This window comes from Ambystoma mexicanum, chromosome 3q (assembly GCF_040938575.1).
Source record: "Ambystoma mexicanum isolate Mex_15411 chromosome 3q, UKY_AmexF1_1, whole genome shotgun sequence".
In the NCBI taxonomy this organism is placed as follows: Eukaryota; Metazoa; Chordata; class Amphibia; order Caudata; family Ambystomatidae; genus Ambystoma; species Ambystoma mexicanum.
The window spans coordinates 1,233,568,448-1,233,588,784 of NC_090926.1; the positions used below are offsets into that span (position 1 = coordinate 1,233,568,448).

At 50.9% G+C, this 20,337-nt stretch overlaps 1 protein-coding gene across 1 annotated transcript in view; it reads right to left on the reverse strand.

The window, feature by feature from the left end:
* Positions 1-10,613: 10,613 nt before the first annotated feature.
* Positions 10,614-20,337, reverse strand: part of EPOR (erythropoietin receptor) — a 76,931-nt gene continuing 67,207 nt past the window's right edge. The window contains exons 7-8 of the mRNA XM_069604162.1: positions 18,424-18,511; positions 10,614-14,419 (exon numbers count right to left, since the gene is read on the reverse strand). Of these exons, the coding sequence (XP_069460263.1) occupies positions 13,712-14,419; positions 18,424-18,511 (796 nt within the window). The 3' untranslated portion in view covers positions 10,614-13,711. The remainder of the gene's footprint in view (positions 14,420-18,423; positions 18,512-20,337) is intronic.

Here is a 20,337-nt window from a genome sequence, read left to right on the forward strand (position 1 = left end):
GGGAAGGTGGTATCAGGCCTATATTTTCTCAAACAAAGATACTATGAGAAGGGTGGCAAGGCGGTGTCCTTGCTAGCATTGAGGCTTAGGGGAATTTGCCTCATTCTATGAGTAACTGTACGGAACAGAGAGGGAGGTGGAGCCGGGGGAGCTTGGTAGATATTTGAGCGAGGTCTCCCTCCCATCCTACAGGAATGTGAGGCCACTGACCTGGAGAAACCAATCACACAGGAGGAAGTACGGAGAGCCATCAGCGGACTCAAGGTGGGCAAAGCCCCTGGCGAAGATGGTTATTACGGCAGGATTACATAAGGTATATGCTGGTGGCCTGGCCCAACACATAGCTAAATAGTTTGATAACATCCTGGCTTTGGGGAAGGCACCCCCCTCGTTTGGTACAACCCTCATAACAGTTTTACACAAGGAAGGAAGGGACCCTAAGAATTGTAAATCATACTGTCTGATCTCCCTTTTAAATGTTGACGTTAAGATCTTTACCAGGATCCTGGCCACGAGAATGGAGAGGCTCATGCAAAATATGTTCCATTCTGACCAGGTGGGGTTCATCCGGTGATGATAGGGGACCAACACACTACGTAAGACATTATAATTGATGGAAGCCACAGTGGAAAAAAAGGGCAACCCAATGCTGGTCTCCCTTTATGCTGAGAAAGCTTTTGACCGGACTGACTGGGACTTCCTTTATGGGCTTCTACGGAAATACAGGATGGGGGCCTGGTTCCTTAAGGGGATACGGGCGTTGTATGATTCCCCAGTGGCTTCCGTGATCGTCAATGGGAGACTATCGTGGCCCATCAAATTGATGAGGGGTACGAGGCAGGGCTGCCAGCTCTCGCCGCTCCTGTTCGTGCTTACGATGGAGGTGTTGGCGGAACGGCTTATAGGGGCCGCACAGGTGGAAGGGATTAGGGTTGGTGGCAGGGAATTCAAGGTGGGGTTATATGCTGATGACGTCCTGTTACACCTGGTGAGCCACCTGAGCTCAACCCCAGCGGCCCTAGCAATAATTGAGGAATATGGACATTACCCAGGCTTTAAGGTGAATAAAGACAAATCAGTGGTGTTTCCCTTTGCTGGGGATGACAAGAGAAATTTTGAAGCACTCCGACATTTAGGGCTAGAAATCCAATTGAAATCATACAATATCTGTGAGTCACCATAGTGAGGCAAGGGGAAGACACCTTGTTTAACAAAATGGCTGGATGTGCCAAGGGACAGATCTCATGGATGGGTAGCCTTAGTGCCCCAAAAATTAACCTACTGCTGAGGGTCCTGTTTATGTTTTAAATGTTGCCAGTCAGGGCCCCTGCGACGCTCTTGAAAGAAGCTAAAGTTCGAATGATGCAATTCCTGTGGCAGAATCAGAAACCCAGAGTCGGTTACGACACATTGATAATGCCAAAGGAGGGGCGTGACTAACTAGCCATGGAATAAGACGAGCATTTCTGTAGCTCCTGCCGATCCTTACACAATCCTCGGAAGCCTGCGAAGAAAAGGTGAACTACACGTCCCACAGTCAGATATATGGCTGTGGGAACATAAGCGGCAGGCATTGAACATCTTTGAATCCAGATCTGGTGTGCCAGAGGGATGATATGAGCGGCGGAAAGATGGGACCGTCCTGGGGATGCCTCGCCAAAATGGCTGCTCCCCAGGAACAAAGGGACTGAAGTTTGTTCCCAAGGACCCGCGGCGGAGCGAAGCGCAGAGGCTTACAACCCGCTTGGGTTAAAGCGCAAACCTCCAGAGGATCGGATACCATTGTGGATATGCGAGAGGCGAAGGGGGAGGCCAGCTGATATCTCGCGCCACCCAAGGCCATCATCGGACTTTCAGAGGCATCCCGGCGGTGCACGGTGAGTCGGAGGACCAGCCAGAGCTCCCACGCGGGGAGAGGGCAGAGCAGCTGTTCAGCGGAAGGAGCGGGCTAGTAATGTTATAAGCCCTGACCCACAGACGTGCTGTAGCTGCAACACGCCCAGTGAGCTAGGAAAGGGATACAAAGTTGACACATTTGTATACGTGGTAGAGCCCCGGTGCCGCGCTGAGCGCTGAAGAGACGAACACTGGCTACAGTAGCAAAGTGTTACGGAGACAGAACTGTGAAACTGATAAGTCCATCTGGACAGCAAGGAGGTGCCTGGGGGAAGCCTTGCTGCTTGAGCACCGCGAGCACGGCGAACCAGGCTGCAAACAGTGGGAGGACGCCCACGTGAACAAAGCCATTACTGCTGGAAGACGGGCAGTGTTAAGCCCCACTGTAACAGTGTGAAGTAGATGAACTACAGGGGCGCCCCAAGGGAGAGGACTGGAGGGGCAAACCGAGGTGCCGCAACACAATGGGGAGGCACATCAGTAGCCTAGACTAACACTGAGGGTCAGTGAGGACCCACAAGACCTTAAGAGGAGTGGGCCAACACGGGCCAGCATACCAGGCACGCTAAGGCAGCGGTAGAGACAGCAGCCAGTAATGTGGGGGGACACAACCCACTAGAAAGCCAACACACAGCGCAAGCGGGGGTCGAACGCAGCCTTCCGCTGGTGCCACGGCAGACCACAATAAGGCCTGTAACACTGGGTGCCGGATTTAGGGCAGCCAACCCGAAGCATCGGGGCGGCAGCGATATGGCCGTCAGACAGGCCAAGATCAAGGCGAAACAACCCACGCTAGAGGAGTTCGCCAGGTCCCCGCAGGCGGCAGAAGGGGCCAGGAGTAAAGACAAGACCCCCTCTACAGACCCTGCCACAGCACGGAATGACCAGCAGATCCTGGAAGCGATCGCTGATATGAAACTCACCTGGGAGACCAAGCTGAAGTCCGCCATGACGGAACTGAAAGCAGCACTGGAGCTCAAAGTCGGAGAAGTCCAGGAGGATGTGAACCTCCTCAGGCATGATGTAACGGCACTGGCGGATCGCACAGGCGAGCTTGAAAAGGACGTTGCCCCAAATACTGCAGCATGGGCGTCCCACACATCGGAGATCTACATCCTGAAACAACAGGTGAGCAACCTGGAGAATAGAGCGGAGGAAGCAGAGGGACATGCTCCAAGAAACAGCATACATCTCGTGGGACTACCAGAAGGGGCAGAGGGATCCAACCCGACGGAATATGTCGAAATGATGCTGCTGCAGGAAATAGAAGGAGGGGTGCTCTCACAAGGCTTCACAGTCGAGAGAGCGCACAGAGCCTTAACCAGGAAGCGGCCACCGGGCGCTCCCCCAAGACCGATAATAGCCAAAATCCTGAACTATCGGGACAGGGAGAAGATCCTGGAACATTTCCGAAAAGGAGGCACGATACAAAGGGCATCGGCAAACATCATGGCATACCCGGATTATACACTCCTGGTGCAGAGACAAAGCATGAACTATGGTGCCGTGAAGAGAAGATTGCGAGAGGCGGGCTACAAATATATGTTGATGTACCCGGCGACGCTGAAGGTGTATCATAACAATAGAGCCCTGTTCTTTGACTTCCCGGTGGACGCAACGTAGGGGCTGGACGCCCACAACTGCCCGTCGGAATCAGACACTTAGCAGATAAATAGAACTGAGGTGGCAGGCCATGAGGCGCCGCCCAACTTGACTCTGGGACTGGAATATAAGATACGGTGATGCCAGCTGTGACGGTTAAGTAATGGGGGCATACGCAGGGGAGCCCAGCTTTGGCTAAATAGAGCAAAGTGCAGGAGGCCTGAGGAGCTCGCCCTTACACCACCATAATTAGTTTACTTGCTGGGTTCTTGAGACCGGCACTGCCGAGTTGAAGAACCAAATGCGGGCAAGCCTGAGATCCAGGGATGGAGCTGGGCTACAGTTGGGAGGGGGGTGCGGGGGTGGGGCGCGGGGGGGTTTGGGCGCGGGGGTTGTGCAGTGCTGTTAGATGGGAAGACCAGGGGGAGGGGGGAAGGCGGGGAGTTTATGTTGAAGAAGTATGGGGAACGAGCTACCACTCAGACTAAGTTAATTGGAGGAGGAGGTGGACGTGAGGGGCGGAGAGAAGGGGATACATATGGATGACGATGGGAGACCTTAGAATAGTGACCTGGAACGTCAGAGGCCTCAACAGCTACCTGAAAAGGAATAAGGTTATGATGTACCTGAGAAAGAAAAAGATAGACATATCCTTGCTGCAAGAAACCCACCTCACCAGAGAGAGACAAGAGGTGGTGGGGAAAAAGTGGAGAGGGATCACCATAGGCGCTACATATTCGGCTTATGCCGGGGGGTGATCATCTGGGTGGCACCACATGTACCCTTCCAACTGCTCCAAACCACGGTAGACCCCGATGGGAAGATGGTGGCGATGCAGAGGCTGCTAAAGAACAGAGAACTGTGCATCATAAACACATATGCCCCCAACCAAGACACCGTGGCCTATTTCAAAATGCTATATCATAAAATTAGCCCCCACATAGGAGGCATGGTCATATGGGGAGGGGACTTTAATTGCACGTTATACCCCAAAATGGACAGGTCAGATACCAAATTAGACAAACCCACCCCTGCGGCGAGAATATTACAGGCCTTGCTGAGAGATTTCGGGCTAGTAGATATTTAGAGGCAGCAACCCCCAAATGATAGGCACTACTTGCACTATGCTGCCCCACACAATCTGTACACGAGACTGGATTATATGTTCACTACCCTGGAACTTGTGGGGGAAATGACCGGCTCAGAATACAAGGTGCGTATTTTATCGGACCATTCCCCTCTGGTCCTGGCCTGGCGACACCAGCCCCGCAGAGCCAGAATTCCCACATGGAGGCTTAGGGCCGAAGCATTGAAGGACACGGCTTTCCGAGAGGACCTCAGGGAGGAAATAACTGGGTATTTTGACAATAACACAGGGAGTGTCGAGTCTGAGGGAACCCTATGGGAGGCCTTTAAGGTGGTAGTTAGAGGGGCGGCTATATCCAAACCCAAAGTGCTCCAAGGGGGGATAGAGCAAGAGCTGCAGGAGACTGAGCAAAAACTAGAAGAAATTATGAAGAAGAGGAGCACCTCACAGGAGGACGTTGAGCAGGTGGGCCAGTTACGACAGGTGTGTGTGGGACTCTGGGAGAGGCTTTGCAATCTGAATTATAAAAAATATGTTGAGAGGCAGCACGTGGGGGGGATAAACATGGGAGGCTGCTCACATGGCTATACAAGAACGAGTCACTGAGGTCAGCGATCAGAGAGATGCTGGCGGAGGAGGGCCAGGTCTGGAACACCCAGTAGGGAGTGAACGAGGGATTCTATAGATTCTATAAACGTCTGTATGAAGATGCAGGAGAGACTGCAGCGCAGGAAATACAGGAAACGTTGGAAGACATTGGGTTACCAAAACTGAGTGAGGAAGAAAGGGAGAACCTGGACGCCCCCATAACTTTAGAGGAATTAGAGACGGTGGTGTTACACCTGCCCACGTGCAAGGCCCCAGGAACAGACGGCCTCCCTAGCGAATTCTACAAAACATATAGGCTGGAAGTGCTCCCCCCAATGCTGGCAATGTTAAACGAGGCCTTTGAGAGGGGGAGCCTGCCGGAATCCCTAAGGGAGGCAATAATCATCCCGCTCATTAAACCTGACAAGCCAAACACGGATTGTGGGTCATACAGACCCCTGTCCATGTTAAACCAGGATAGCAAAATCCTAACGACAGTGCTCGCTAACCGATTGAAAAAGGTAATTACCAAACTCATATACCTTGACCAAACGGGTTACGTCCCAGGCAGGGACATAACGAATAACCACAGAAGTCTGCACCATGTCATAGAACAGGCTAAGAATGAACCCAGCGAAATAGCGATAGTCTCTCTAGATGCAGAGAAGGCCTTCGACTCGGTAAGGTGGCCATGGATGCTGGCGGCCCTGAAGGAGTATGGGATGGGGCGAGGGTACCTGCGCTGGGTAAAAATGGTGTACAGCTCCCCAATAGCTAGGGTAAAAACGGGGGCGATAATATCGGAAAAATGGCAGCTCTACAGAGGCATGAGACAGGGATGCTGTACATCCGGGCTCTGGAACAGTTAGCAACCTGCCTAAAACAGCAATACGAGGAAATAGGGGTACATACCAAAGGGCGACCGCACTTGATATCGTTGTACGCGGACGATATGCTGTTATATCTACGCTTCCCCGAGGAGAACTTGCAATATGTCCTAGAGGTGATGGAGAACTATGCCACCCTCTCGGGCATAGCAGTAAACCCAAAAAAATGCCATGCATGTTCCCCCTGGGCAGGTACACAGGAGCCCCACAGGGTAGTTTGCCCATTTTGCGGATACCATGGCAGCCCAGAACATTCCGCCACTTAGGGATCAATATATACCACATGATTACAGATGAGCACAAATATAATACAGACAGGGCGGTGCCAGGTATTAAGAACAGCATGCAGTTCTGGGCAAAACTCCCCCTAGCAATGGTGGGGTGGGCGGCCATGCTCAAGATGGTGGTCCTACCCAGGCTGTTACACTACTTTTCAAATATCCCGAGTATGCTACCCAAACGCTTCTTCACCAAATTCCAGAGCCTGTGTCGAGGCTCCCTATGGCATAACTCCCGGAAAGAATAGCCCTATGGAAATTGCAGAATACGTATGGACGAGCGGGCATTAATTTGCTGAACTTTGAGATCTATCACCTGGCAGGGCTGTTACAATATGTGTTTAAATGGCTGTCGGAAGACGAGATGGCGGAATCCAAACTACTCAGGGGCGAATGCGAACCCTACTTCCTGAAAGAACTAATAAGGCTACCTAAATCAGAGCTGCAGGGGTGCCCGGGATTGCTGGTACAGGGCTGGAAGAGTTGACGCAAGGTGTGCCGGATGGTGGGTGGAGGCTGGAAAAGTGTAAGATTGCAGTGATGTGCTGTTGGCAGCCTCAGCCCAGTGGTTCCGTCGGCTGGGCCTGGGGTGTATGCGGCCGGTAGTCGTCGTGTGCTGATGTGCGAGTCTATGTGTTTTTTGTTTTGTTGTTGCAGTGTAGTGAAGTTCGTGCGGTTTGCTGCGCTAGAGGTTTGTGGTTGTGTTTGGTTTGGAGTTTGAGAGGTGTATGCAGAGAAGGAAATTGTTAATGGTATTCGTTAGTCATCTCTATCCTGGACTGAACCGGTTGGGCTCGTGTGAACTAAGGAGAGGGATCCATAAATACTGGGAACCGGTGGGCCTGGCGACCCTGGGAGATGGCAAGAGGGGAAGGTACTGGATTTTCATGCCATAGTGGAGGACACGAGAGTACACAGTGGGCAGTACATAACGTACACCAGAATCATTAAACGGGTAACGGAGACATGGTCCGAGGCAGCACTAGCGGAGCCGCCGGACGCTGCCATAGAGACGATGTATGACATCTCAGAGGGAGGGCCTGAAAGATCCCAGATATATGAAGTAGTGATGTCCAGAGTGAGCAAGGAGCGGCGCCAGTTGAGAAAAGAGTGGGAGGAAGAGGCGGGAGAACCCATGGAAGACGGGCAGTGGGAAAGAGCCCAGAGATACCACAAAAAGGTGTCCAGAAATGCAAGCCTGCAACAGATGCAGTTGTATGTCACCCACAGGGCATACATGGCTCCCCAAAGGATAGCCAGATTTGGGGGCCCAGGGGTACAAAAATGCCCCAAGTGTGGGGAGGTGGACACGGGGATGATACATTTGTTCTAGGCCTGCCCGGAGGTGGGGAGATTCTGGGGGGAGGTCAAGCTACGACTTTCTGAGAAGGGGGTCAAATTAGAGGTGGAATCTGTATGAGCATGCATGGTGGGGGGATTCGCCAGACCACGGAACTTAAAAAATGTCTTGAAACTCAAGGACCTAGCATACATCCTGGCCAAGAGGAGAATAGCAATGGGGTGGAAACAGGCTCATAGACCCAGATTGGAAGTGTGGTGGAATGACCTCCTGAAATGGTCAGACGCCGAGACCATGGCGTGGTACGAGGCTGTCAGCAGGGGGGGGGGAGAGGAAGTGGGTCCACTTATAACCTGGAGGCAAAATGGTGTGCACACTGACGGGATATTCCAGTATCGATTCCAACGGAAGTGATACTATTGAGAATGAAGAGGGGGACTAGCCCTCGGATTAAAAACATCTGAAGTAATGAAAGAAGCTCGAGTTAAAGGGGAGGGTGGGGGGAGGACTGTATTATATATCATGAAACGGTTGCCATGTTGGAAATGATTGCGACAGTCGGGTGTGTTGGTTATGTTTTGTGTTGAGAAAACTAATAAAATACTTTTAAAAAAAAGATAATGCCAAAGGACAAAGGGGGAGTGGGGCTCCAAGATCTGCCAATATGCTACATGGCGACTCAGCTCAGAGTAGCAGTCCCACATCTGCGGGACGACTGCGAGAAACAATGGGTTTATCTGGAAAACCAACACCTACGCCTGGCTCCCGTAGGGGAATGGCTCTGGGTCCCTAGGGGTTGGCTGCCTAGGAGAATCAGGGAACACCCGGTTCTGGGGATTTACTGGAGGTACTAAATAAGGCAGCTAGGACACAGAGAATCACCTCATGGCCCTCCCCAATGAGTCATATATGTCCCCCCCCCCGGTGCGTGATAAGATGCCCAAGCTGGGTAAATAGCGAAAAAGGTTTGAGGCAGGACTTTCCAGAGTGGGTCAATTGTGGGACCGGGGGAAATGTATAGGCCTCCAGGAGTTGAAAACAAGCTTGGGGATAGGAAGGTGGCCTGTGCTTCTATACCTCCGATTGAAAAATGTTTTCACAGCAGAGAAATGGAAGGCAAAGATACAAAGAGACCTTACCCCAGTTGAAAAAGTCCTGATGGTCACACAGAGATGAGGGGTCTCATCTCACTACTCTATAGTGCCTTGCTGGAAACAAAGGGGGTGCAGCAGAGGGCCTTAAACAGAAGTGGGAGAGGGATATAAGCCGGGAATTGGAAAGACATCTATGGCAACTCATGTGTAGGAGGGCCTATAAAACGCCCATATCCTGCCAGTACAAACTCTATGGCCTGAAGCTACTACACCGCTGGCAATACGACCCGGTGCGGCTATCCAAAATGTTTCCTACAGTGAATCCCCTCTGCTGGCATGGTTGCGTAAACAGAGCGGATTACTGGCGCATATGGTGGGGTTGTTGGAAGGTCCAGATGTATTGGGCGGAGGTTTTGGGTTGGATCGAGGCTGTGGGGGGGGAATGGAAGTTGGACCCTATGCTGGTGTTGTTTGGCTTGGATAAGCAGGAGGAGGAGTGGCACCTCCTGCCCGCCATGGTACACTTCCTCCTGTTGGCGACTAGGGCAAGCCGAGCCAGACACTGGAAGAGAGGGGAGCTCCCCAGTCTGAAAGAATGGGCAGACTCAGCAAAGGACATTTATCTTATGGAAAAGGTTACGGCGGCGATCCACGGTGGTAGTGCAGATGTGGAGGGGAGATGGCAGCAATTTTGCAAAAGATTTGGGACAAGGTGACGTAGAACCATTATAGCAAAGAACCTCGGCTCGGTCCAGGCAAAGACACAACCAGTTACAGGATTTAGGCTGATTGGTTGAGAACTGGGCCCGACCGCCGCAGGATTGGATTGTTCATTTGAGGCCCGAAGGTTTACACATAGACTTTATTGTGGTTCACAGGACTAGAGGGTGGGAACGCGTGAGGGGTTTGGGGGGAGGTGGAAAACAAGTTCCTACTAAAGTTCCAGAGCTGTAAACCTTTAGAGAGGGCTTGTGCCCTCAGGTAGATATTTATCTTTCAGTGTTCTTTTGAAATTAATACAATTTAATTTACAAAAAATTGCATTACCATAACATATCACCTGCAACCCTGACCTCATACACTTCAATGGAGTCTTGCACATTCCACATCACTGTCCTCATATCTTTCAGTGCAGTCAAACTAATCCCCCCCCCCCCAAACTGGCCTAATACAATTCAATGGAGTCTCACAAATCCATGCCATTGGGCCCATACACTTCGGTGGAGTGTACTCACTCCCTGCAGCGCTAGCCCCATACACTTCAATGGAGTCTCACACGTTCCATTTCATTGGGCCCATGCACTTCAGTGGAGTGTACTCACTCCCTGCAGCGCTAGCCTCATGCTCTTCAATGGAGTCTCACACGTTCCATTACATTGGGCCAATACACGTCAGTGGAGTGTACTCACTCCCTGCCGCACTAGCCTCATACACTTCAATGGAGTCTCACGCATTCTCCAAAGTACTGGCCTCATGCACTTCAATGGAGTCTCACACATTCCATTTCATTGGGCCCATACACTCCAGTGGAGTGTACTCACTGTCTGAAGCCCTAGCCCCATACACCTCAATGGAGTCTCACACGTTCCATTTCATTGGGCCCATACACTTCAATGGAGTCCCATTTCCCAAAGTACTGGCTTCATGCACTTCAATGAAGTCTCACACATTCCATTTAATTGGGCCCATACACTTCAGTGGAGTGTACTCACTCCCTGAAGCCCAGCCCCATACACTTCTAGTACTGGCCCCATGCACTTCAATGGAGTCTCACTCCTTCCCCCATTGATGCATTGTACACTTAAAGTGTCACTCTTTCCCAGCTGTTTAGCTTCTTTCTCTGGGATGTGAACGTGGGTAATATAATTGTTTCAAAGTCCAGAAGGGGAAAACATTTTATTTTAAAAAAACAGTTTTAAAAAAACAAGAATATTGAAACATCTGTAAATAAAACTGTACATGTAAGATCAGCGAGCAGAGACGACACATTACTTACATCATAGAATACACGTATGTACATGTCTTCAATCACAGCTGCTGTTCTCTTCATTCCTGCAGCATAGCAGCACACCTTACAGCCACATTGTGTGTGCAATAAAACGATACAGGGCATGGCAGTGCTCTGCTGGAACAGTCTGGTACCCAATGCGGGTATGGGTTTAGTACACTTGTGATGCTGGTCTTTTGGGGTGCAGTCGGGCCTGGCATCTACTGGCCTTGGCTTGTGTCACCGGGGAGCCACAGTTACCCTTAGGGTGTCTTTGAGCACAATTATAGTCAAAAGGTATTGCAGTATTTTTCAAGTTGGCCTGCTCTTGATATAAAGATGCTCCTTGGGAAAGTATCTTACAGCCCCATTCCCCCCCTCCCCGGGGCGACCTGTGCCCCCCCCCCCCTCACGCTCCACTTCCCCATTGCAAGCAGTAGGCAATTCCTATGCAGAATGTGTGTACAGTGGCATTTTTTCAATAAATTGTTATTGACTATTATTGAGACCATCAGTGTGAAACGTACCTCAAACTGAGCTAAAATTCTTAATTTCTCTCAGCAGCAGGAGCTATGTTACCCTGAGCTGCAGTTCCCAACGCTCTATAAGCAATGAGAGCTTTGTTGCCTAAGCTGCACTCCTCACCACTCTCGGGAGGATAGCTCAGGGGCAAAGTGCCCGCCTTGGAAGCAAGATGACACGGGGCACCACAGGTTCGATCCCTGGGTCTGCGCTTAGAAACCTCTGGGTATTACGCGCGCTATAAATAACCTATCATATCATAAGCAGTAGGGGCTCTGTGACCTCGCTACCTGAGCTGCAGTCCTCACCTGTCTATACACAGTAGGAGCTCTGGGACCTGAGTTACAGTTGTTACCTCTCTGTATGGTTCTGCTACCAAAGCAGCAGCTCTCTGGATACAGTAGATGCTCTGTACCTGAGCTGCAGTCCTAGCCTTCCACTAAGCAGTAGGGGTTACCTGAGCTGTTTTTACATTTCTACAGGTAGTAGAGCTCCGTTACCCTGAGCTGCAGCTCTCACTTCTTTCTGATACCTGAGCTGCAGTCCTGGCCGTTCAGTAAGCAGTAGGGGCAATGTTACCTGAGCTGCAATAATTGTCACAATTCTATAAGCGATAGGGGATCTGTTACCTGAGCTGCAATTCATGTCACATCTCTATATACGGTAGAGGCCCTGTTACCCTGAGCTGCAGCTCTCACATCTGTATATACTGTATCGGCTCTGTTACCCGAGCTGCAGTCCTTACCTTTCAATACGCAGTAGGGGCCCTGTTACCCTGAGCTGCAGCTCTCACATCTGTATATACTGTATCGGCTCTGTTACCCGAGCTGCAGTCCTTACCTTTCAATACGCAGTAGGGGCCCTGTTACCCTGAGCTACAGCTCTCATATCTGTACATACTGTAAGGGCTCTGTTACCTGAGCTGCATTTTTCACCTCTCTATATACAGTAGATGCTCTGTACATGAGCTGTAGTCCTCACCTCTCAATATGCAGTAGGGGCTATGTTACCCGAGCTGCAATAATTGTCACATCCCTAAAAGCAGTTGGGGCCCTGTTGCCTGAATGAAATTGTCACATCTCTAAATACAGTAGGGGGTCTGTTACCTGAGCTGCAGTCCTCACCTCTCAATAAGCAGTAGTGGCTCTGTTACCTGAGCTGCAGTCCTCACCTCTCAATAAGCAGTAGTGGCTCTGTTACCTGAGCTGCAGTCCTCACCTCTCAATAAGCAGTAGTGGCTCTGTTACCTGAGCTGCAGTCTTCACCTCTCAATAAGCAGTAGTGGCTCTGTTACCTGAGCTGCAGTCCTCACCTTCCAATAAGCAGTATGGGCTCTGTTTCCTGAGCTGCAGTCATCACTTCTCAATAAGCAGTAGAGGCTCTGTTACCTGAGCTGCAGTCCTCACCTCTCAATAGGCAATAGGGGTTCTGTTAACTGAGCTTCAGTTTTCACATCTCTATAAGAGGTAGGGCCTCTGTTACCTGAGCTGCAGTCCTCACCTTTCAATAAGCAGTAGGGGCTCTGTTACCTGAGCTGCAGTCTTCACCTCTCAATAATCAGCAGGAGCTCTGTTACCTGAGCTGCAGTTTTCACATCTCTATAAACAGTAGATGCTCTGTTACCTGAGCTGCAGTCCTCACTTCTCAATAAGCAGTAGAGGCTCTGTTACCTGAGCTGCAGTCCTCACCTCTCATTAAGCAGTAGGGGCTATGTTACCTGAGCTGCAGTCTTCACCTCTCAATAAGCAGTAGGGGCTATGTTACCTGAGCTGCAGTCTTCACCTCTCAATAAGCAGTAGGGGCTCTGTTACCTGAGCTGCAGTTTTCACATCTGTATAAGCGGTAGGAGCTATGTTGCCTGTGCTGCATTTGTCACCTCGTAATAAGTAGCAGGAGTTCTGTAACCTGATTTGCAGTTATATTAGCTATGTTAATTTTACATCCCTCCTAAATTTCATAGAAGCATTCCATGAAAAGAAAACGCTCATCAGAAAAGTCTATTTGCCATCCAGGCATGTAGACCTTGCCTATTGGTGAATTTGACAACAGATTCATGAGGGATTAAAGAAAGGCCAAGGTTGATCATGCAACCTTTTGATTAAGAACTTCTTCCTGGAGGTGGGATGATTCTGCAGTCGAGACCTGACGCGGGCCACCAACGAGGCATTTGGGACACTCCGGACCGTTCCTAGTTCTATGTACTCTGTGGTGGTTCACCTTGTAGTTTCTTGATAACAAGAGAAAGCTGGACCAGCTATAAGTACAGTTTGGGCAGTTGGCATTGGCTTGGCCTGGGCCAGATATGGCTGGAGACCTTCTATCCACAGTCTATTAGAGGTTGTCGATGTGTGGTGTTTGCCAATAGTCCCTGCTAAAGACCTTTGAGATGCCAACTTCATGTTCCTCAAATACCCTTCTCTGGAGCTTGGAGAGCTTATGGTCTACAGTCTTTCTCTGTGGTTGAGTGACCTTAGCATGGGGAGTAGATGACCAGGTTGGGCTGGAAGGCCCCCACCATCACGTCGTTCTCGTAAAGGTTGCTGTAAAGGCCGGAGCCGCAGTTCATACTGCTGTAGCCGGTGGAGACCCCGGAATCGGAGATCAAGAGGTAGGGGTACTTGGGGTCGGTTGGGGTGGCCCGAGGCCTAGAGCACAGGGCCAGCTTTGCGGGGTCAAAGATGGCATACTCAAAGCTCGACGAAGACGTTTGCTCTTCGTGACTGGCTCCTGGTGACCCACTGGTGTAGGAGCCAGACCGTCCGGAGTCCTGTTCTCCCTCTTCCCCGGATTCTTTGCCACTACTGGAGAACTCTGTGCCCATGGACTCTTGGCGTCGGAGTGGCAGATGCGGGACATGGTCCTCGATTCTCAGGGCAGTGTCCTCTGTGGGGACCCTGCAGGGCATCAGGTTCTCGCCAAGGACCACGTAGCTGTCCATCGTGAGCGGAGGCAGATGCGAGGGCATGGGTGTTCCGGCGCCCTGGCCCCCAGCAGAGCTGTGGAGTTGCGGGGCAAAAATGGGTATCTCTTCTGCCACCTGGGCATGGTCCTGCGGTGGAGGGAAGCCAGGGAGGGCAGGGCTGAGCTCAGAGAGAACTTCCATGGAAGCCACCAGGCCTTCAACGGGGTGGAGGTTGGGTCTCCACCACAGATACGAGCTGCTGTGTCCCAGCCATTGCTGCAAGAGAAGACAGTATGGGGTCAGCTACAGGGCACGAGACAATGACATATCCTAAATAAACAGTGCATTCTTTGCCAACAGACTCCATGCCATGTGGGCCATCCAGTCCTGACTTTTTAGCCAACCGCAGAAGCGAAACATTAAGGTCCATTATGCAAAGGAATCTGGACTAGAAGACAGTTCCCCTAATAACATGGGGCCAGATGCCAGGTAGGCTGGCAAGAGACACAGACATGCATAGAGTAGATTGCAAGAACAATGGCAATGTGTATACTATGCAGCACAAACCAACCGAGCTATCTCTTCAACTAAATATCAACTATGACAACTCCCCAGCTTCACAGGACCCAACGCATCAAGATCAGGCGGGGTAGCCCTGTTGATATACACACACATGTGCACATATATCTCTGCAGTCAGTGCATTAGGAGCTATCGCCCCATAATTCTAACCCATGACCCCCAGGATTCACACACATACATTGCTGCAGTATGCACATGAGCCCCCTGCGCTATCTCGTTGAAATCGAAACTTGCCACTCTCAGGGTGCACATAGGCCCCTGGCACAATGTATTTAGTGTATCTGGTTTTTATCAAGCCTCTATACTAGATATCATTACATTCTATCATAGGAATTACATTTTACACTGACAATTCTTTACATTTCTTATCACAATTCATTGAACAATTAAACCAAATATTCATCTAAAATGATTACACATTTAAAATCATTAAGCCCCTATCCTCCTAAAAATGGTTTCTCTTTACCTCTAGATTGATTTGATTTTTCCCCCTAATATCCTGTACAATAAAAGGCCAAATGTATGTTTGTCCGATGCAGTCATGCGCAATAGTGACTGCCCGCTTTGCCTGTTGTCACCACTAGAGGGATCTGTTGCCTTAGGAAATATATTGTGGCCCTACCATGTCAATTACAACCAATTACAATCAAATATACCACATAATGTGTTAACAGTCTGGAAATTCCTTTCCTTACGCCCTTTGGCCCGTGTGCACAGGCTTTGACACTGGTCTCATATAATCTGTATATAAAATGCTCTACTGCAATAATCGTAGATACTTGATCCACATTTAAAAGTCTGCACCTTGGGGAATTAATTATTTATTGATGCATAATTGGTTATTTATAATGCGCTTAATGCCCAGAGGTTTCTAAACGCGGACACAGGGATCGAACCTGCGTGGCTCTGCGTCTTGTTTCCAAGGCGAGCGTGTTGCCCCTGAACTATCCTCCCGAGTTATAGCTGATGGCCCTCCGTGTTTATGATTTTCTGGAGGGGCTTAAAAGGACAATCATTGCTGTTTCCTGTTCGAGACCGTGAACAAAAGGGACTCGGCATGAAGTGTATTTCATTGTTGTGCGACTAGAAGAGTCAATGGTCCTCCCTGACCTTATTTATTTATTTGATTAATTTCAAGCACGGACAGGGCCTTATGGAGCGCTGGCCGGCTGTACATCATTACTAGTAGGAGGAGAAATGAACTAGCTACCTTCTACAAGGTAAAGCCTTAATAACTCAGGGGAGGAGTCTAAAGAAAGAGAAGGGATTGTTGGAGTTAGAACTGGGATCAAATCCCACGTTACAGTAAATGTTTGATCTGGGGCAAATCATTTAATTTCACTGTGCCGTATCTTCCAAAACTGGGATGCCAGGTATAGGTTTCCTGTTATGGGGGCAAGGGGGTCAGGACATCAGGTATGGGTTTGTGTTGTGGTGGGCAAGGAGGAGGATGCCAGGTATTGGGTTTTCGTTGTTAATTTTGAGGAGGCAAGATGGTGGGGGTGGTTTTGTGTTTGAGGATGAGAAGGCATACTGCAAGGTATACATCTTTTGCTGGCTCTTAGAGCCAAGCTAGGCCGCGCCATGGCTCGGCTATCGCTCAGCTCTGGCCGCCCCATGGCTCGGCTCTGGCTCATCTCTGGATGTGCCATGGCTCGGCTTTGGCTAAGCTCTGGCCACGCCATGGTTCGGCTCTGGTTCATGGCTCGGCTCTGGCTCAGCTATGGCCGCCCCATGGCGCAGCTCTGGCTCATTGCTCGGCTCTGGCCGCCCCATGGCTCGGCCCTGGCTCAGCTCTGAATGCACCATGGCTCAGCCCTGGCTCCTGGCTCGGCTCTGGCTCAGCTCTGGGCACGCCATGTCTCGGCTCTGGATGCCCCATGGTAGAGCTCTGGCTGCGCCATGGCTCGGCTCTGGCTTAGCTCTGGCCGCAACATTGCTTGGTTCTGGCTCATGGCTCGGCTCTGGCCGCCCCATGGCTCAGCCTTGGCTCAGCTCTGGCTGCCCCATGGCACAGCTCTGGCTGCGCCTTGGCTAGGCTCTGGCTAAACTCTGGCCACTATCTAAAGCACAAAGGACTGTTTAGGGATTGCCAACTGTGGGTTGCCCAATACAATAGTCACACTTAGGGAACACGCAGCTTATTCAATGGGTAGATTAGAATGAGCGCGCGTCTCTGGCTTGGCTTTCAAGCTCGTGTTAATGCACTGTGTCGTGCTAAAATGCACATGTTAGGCCACTACGGGCTAAACACATGTCTGCTGCTCTTCAGATGAAAAAACTTAAGTCTTTAATGGGTTTTCTCCGTAAAGCCGATGCAGGTGTTTATAAAAACAGGGAAGAGAAGGTTCTTTGGTGGGTTCCTCGCTTGAGGTTTCTTAATACTACTGGACCCTCAGGGTTCATTCGAATAGGGATCCTTATTAGGAACAAGCTGACACTGTGCAGGTTGTGTTAAGCACTAGATCAGGTTATTCTTAAGCCAACCGTTTTCTGTGGTGCTAGGTAGCTAGGCCACATTCCTCAGGGCTATAGTGAGGGCACCAAACTGTGTACCTTCTTAGTTTTAATGGCAGCGTTGTCTGCACTGATTGAAATCCTCTACCCTTTCCATGTCGGTGGGTGCTCTATGCACGGGGGGGTGAGGCGGCCTGGAACTTCCTGCTAGTGTCCGTGGAGCTGACAAGTGTCAGCTTGTTCCTGATAAGGATCCCTTTTCGAATGAACCCTGAGGGTCCAGTAGTATTAAGAAACCTCAAGAGAGGAACCCACCGAAGAACTTTGTCTTCCCTGTTTTTATAAACACCTGCACCTGCTTTACGGAGAAAACCCATTAAAGACTTTAGTTTTTTTCATCTGAAGAGCAGCAGACACGTGTTCAGCCCTCAGTGGCCCAACATGTGCCTTTTAGCATGACACAGTGCATTAACACGAGCTTGAAAGCCAAGCCAGAGACGCGCGCTAATTCTAATCCACCCCATTGAATAAGCTGTGTGTTCCCTAAGTGTGACTATAAGCTCTGGCCACGCCATGGCTCGGCTCTGGCTCAGGGCTCGGCTCTGGCTCAGCTCTGAATGCGCCATGGCTCGGCCCTGGTTCCTGGCTCGGCTCTGGCCACGTCATGGCTCAGCTCTGGCTCAGCTCTATTCACGTCATGGCTCAGCTGTGGCTCAGCTCTGGCCCCGCCATGGCTCGGCTCTAGCTCATAGCTCGGCTCAGCTCTGGCTGCCTCGTGGCTCAGCTCTGGCTGCGCCATGGCTTGGCTCTGGCTCAGCTCTGGCCGTGCCATGGCTCGGCTCTGGCTCGGCTCCAGCTGGGATCTACCCATGAATTCTTTGGCTCCCCCACCTCTACATGCCATTTAACACTTTATTTCTCCAACCCCAGAGCCATCTTTTCCCCTCCTGTTTTTTATTTCCTTCGCTTCTCCTGATAGGCTGGCCTCTGGGCATGCAATAGTTTACTCTTTTCATTGTATATTTTGATAGATTTTGCATTCATTTGTATTCAGATAATCTTCCATGCCTCTGCCCTAGGAAACACTAGCTGACATCTGCAAATTCCCTGCACAGCACCCACTGGTATTGTTTGAATGGCGCTCTGCAAACTGTAGTAGGTGACTGTAGGCAGAGGACCCCATTGATTCTGGAAACTCTGGGACAGCCCCCCGGGAGCGCACGAGGGGCTGCCGGCACATACCTGGAAGTTGCCCTTGTGGGTGGTGAACAGGCCTTGGAAGTGATTGGAAGGGTCCGGGATGACTGGCCAGATCTTCTTCTTCAGGTACCTGGAACAGAGAGACAGACATGTTGGGTGGGCAGTGGGGGCCTGTGAGGTATACAGTGGTTATGTGTGAGATGTGCAGTAAGGAAGGTGTGTTGGGTGTGCAGAGGGTGTGGGCATGTGTGTCTTCACACTGTGTACACGCTGGGCATGCAGAGTGAGGATGCTGGGTATCTATTGGGTACTGGTTGGGCACTGTAGCAATGTTCCCTGCCTGTTTCTGGGGGCAAGGGGTGGTGTGCTAGGTACTGCCACCTGCTCAGGAATGCAGGACCATGGGGCGGTGTGGAGGGGACCCCCCCTTGTCAACCCTTCCATTCTATCTCCACCTGAATGGGACTTACCGCAATGCACAAACATTGGTAGCTAGCCCTTTAAAAAAACATGGTCCCTCCAAGTTCTGCCACTAACACGTGCCCCCTCACACACGTTCAGAATAAGGGCGGAAAGCAGAGCAACTCCACAGCAGACTTCCGTGGACTCATCCTGCGTTCCTGAATGGGGGGAGCAGCCGAGCCCCGTCACCCGCAGCGGTAACCATGCCCATGACCGGTGGCAAGCACCCTGAACACTCATACAAACAAACCAATCCCATGAGAGCACCCATAACCATATATACCCGGGGGGAATGGACAGCTGTCCCAAGGGATGGGGCGCAGTGCTGATGAAAGGGAATAAGAGGGGCCCAGAGGGAGCACAGATGTGGAGAGGAGCATGTTGAGAGGCTGAGGCCCTTTGGAGGAATGTGTTGGAGAGGAAAAGAGGAGGCCTGGAGTAGAGGAGGGGATAGGGTTTGGAGGGAATCAGGAGGCGGTGGGAAACAGCCGGTAAAGGTGGCAGTGGCAGTGGAGACCCAGGGGAGAGGCAGAGAGGTGGTGGTGAGACAGCAAGGGAGATATCAGGCAGTGGTAGCGAAATATCAAGAGGAGGAAAGGAGACTGCGGGAGGAGGTGGTGAGACAGCAAGAGAGATCAGGCGGTGGTAGCGAAATATCAAGAGGAGGAAAGGAGACCTCGGAAGGAGGTGGTGAGACAGCAAGAGAGATATCAGGCAGTGGTAGCGAAATATCAAGAGGAGGAAAGAAGGGTGCAGGAGGAGGTGGTGAAACAGCAAGGGAGATGTCAGGCAGAGGTGATGAAATATCAAGAGGAGGAAAGGAGACATAGGGAGGGGGTGGTGAGACAGCAAGAGAGATATCAGGCAGTGGTAGCGAAATATCAAGAGGAGGAAAGGAGACATAGGGAGGGGGTGGGGTGGTGAGACAACAAGAGAGATATCAGGCGTGGTGGGAAATATCAAGAGGAGGAAAGGAGACATAGGGAGGGGATGGTGAGACAGCAAGAGAGATATCAGGCGTGGTGGGAAATATCAAGAGGAGGAAAGGAGACATAGGGAGGGGGTGGGGTGGTGAGACAGCAAGAGAGATATCAGGCGTGGTGGGAAATATCAAGAGGAGGAAAGGAGACATAGGTATGAGGGTGCAAGACAGCGAGAAGGACGTTAGGAGAGGAGGAGAGATATGTGAGGACATATCAGGAGAAGATGGTGAAACATTGAGTGGCGGATATAGTGAGTACGAGGAGGAGGTCAGACATATTGAAGATGACGAAGGGGAGATATGTCATCAACAGTAGGAGGCGGTGACAGGCTAGGAGGTGGCCACGCTGTTTCAGAGGAGGAAGCAGAGAGGAGGGAAAGCCTGAGACCAGGAGGGAAGGTTCCCCAGCTCAGCTCCAAGCCCCGCTGATGGGACATTGTGGGGGTCAGGAGGAGCCACAAACACTTTGTGCGGTGGCAAGTGGATAGTGAAAGCGGACAGGAACAACCCCC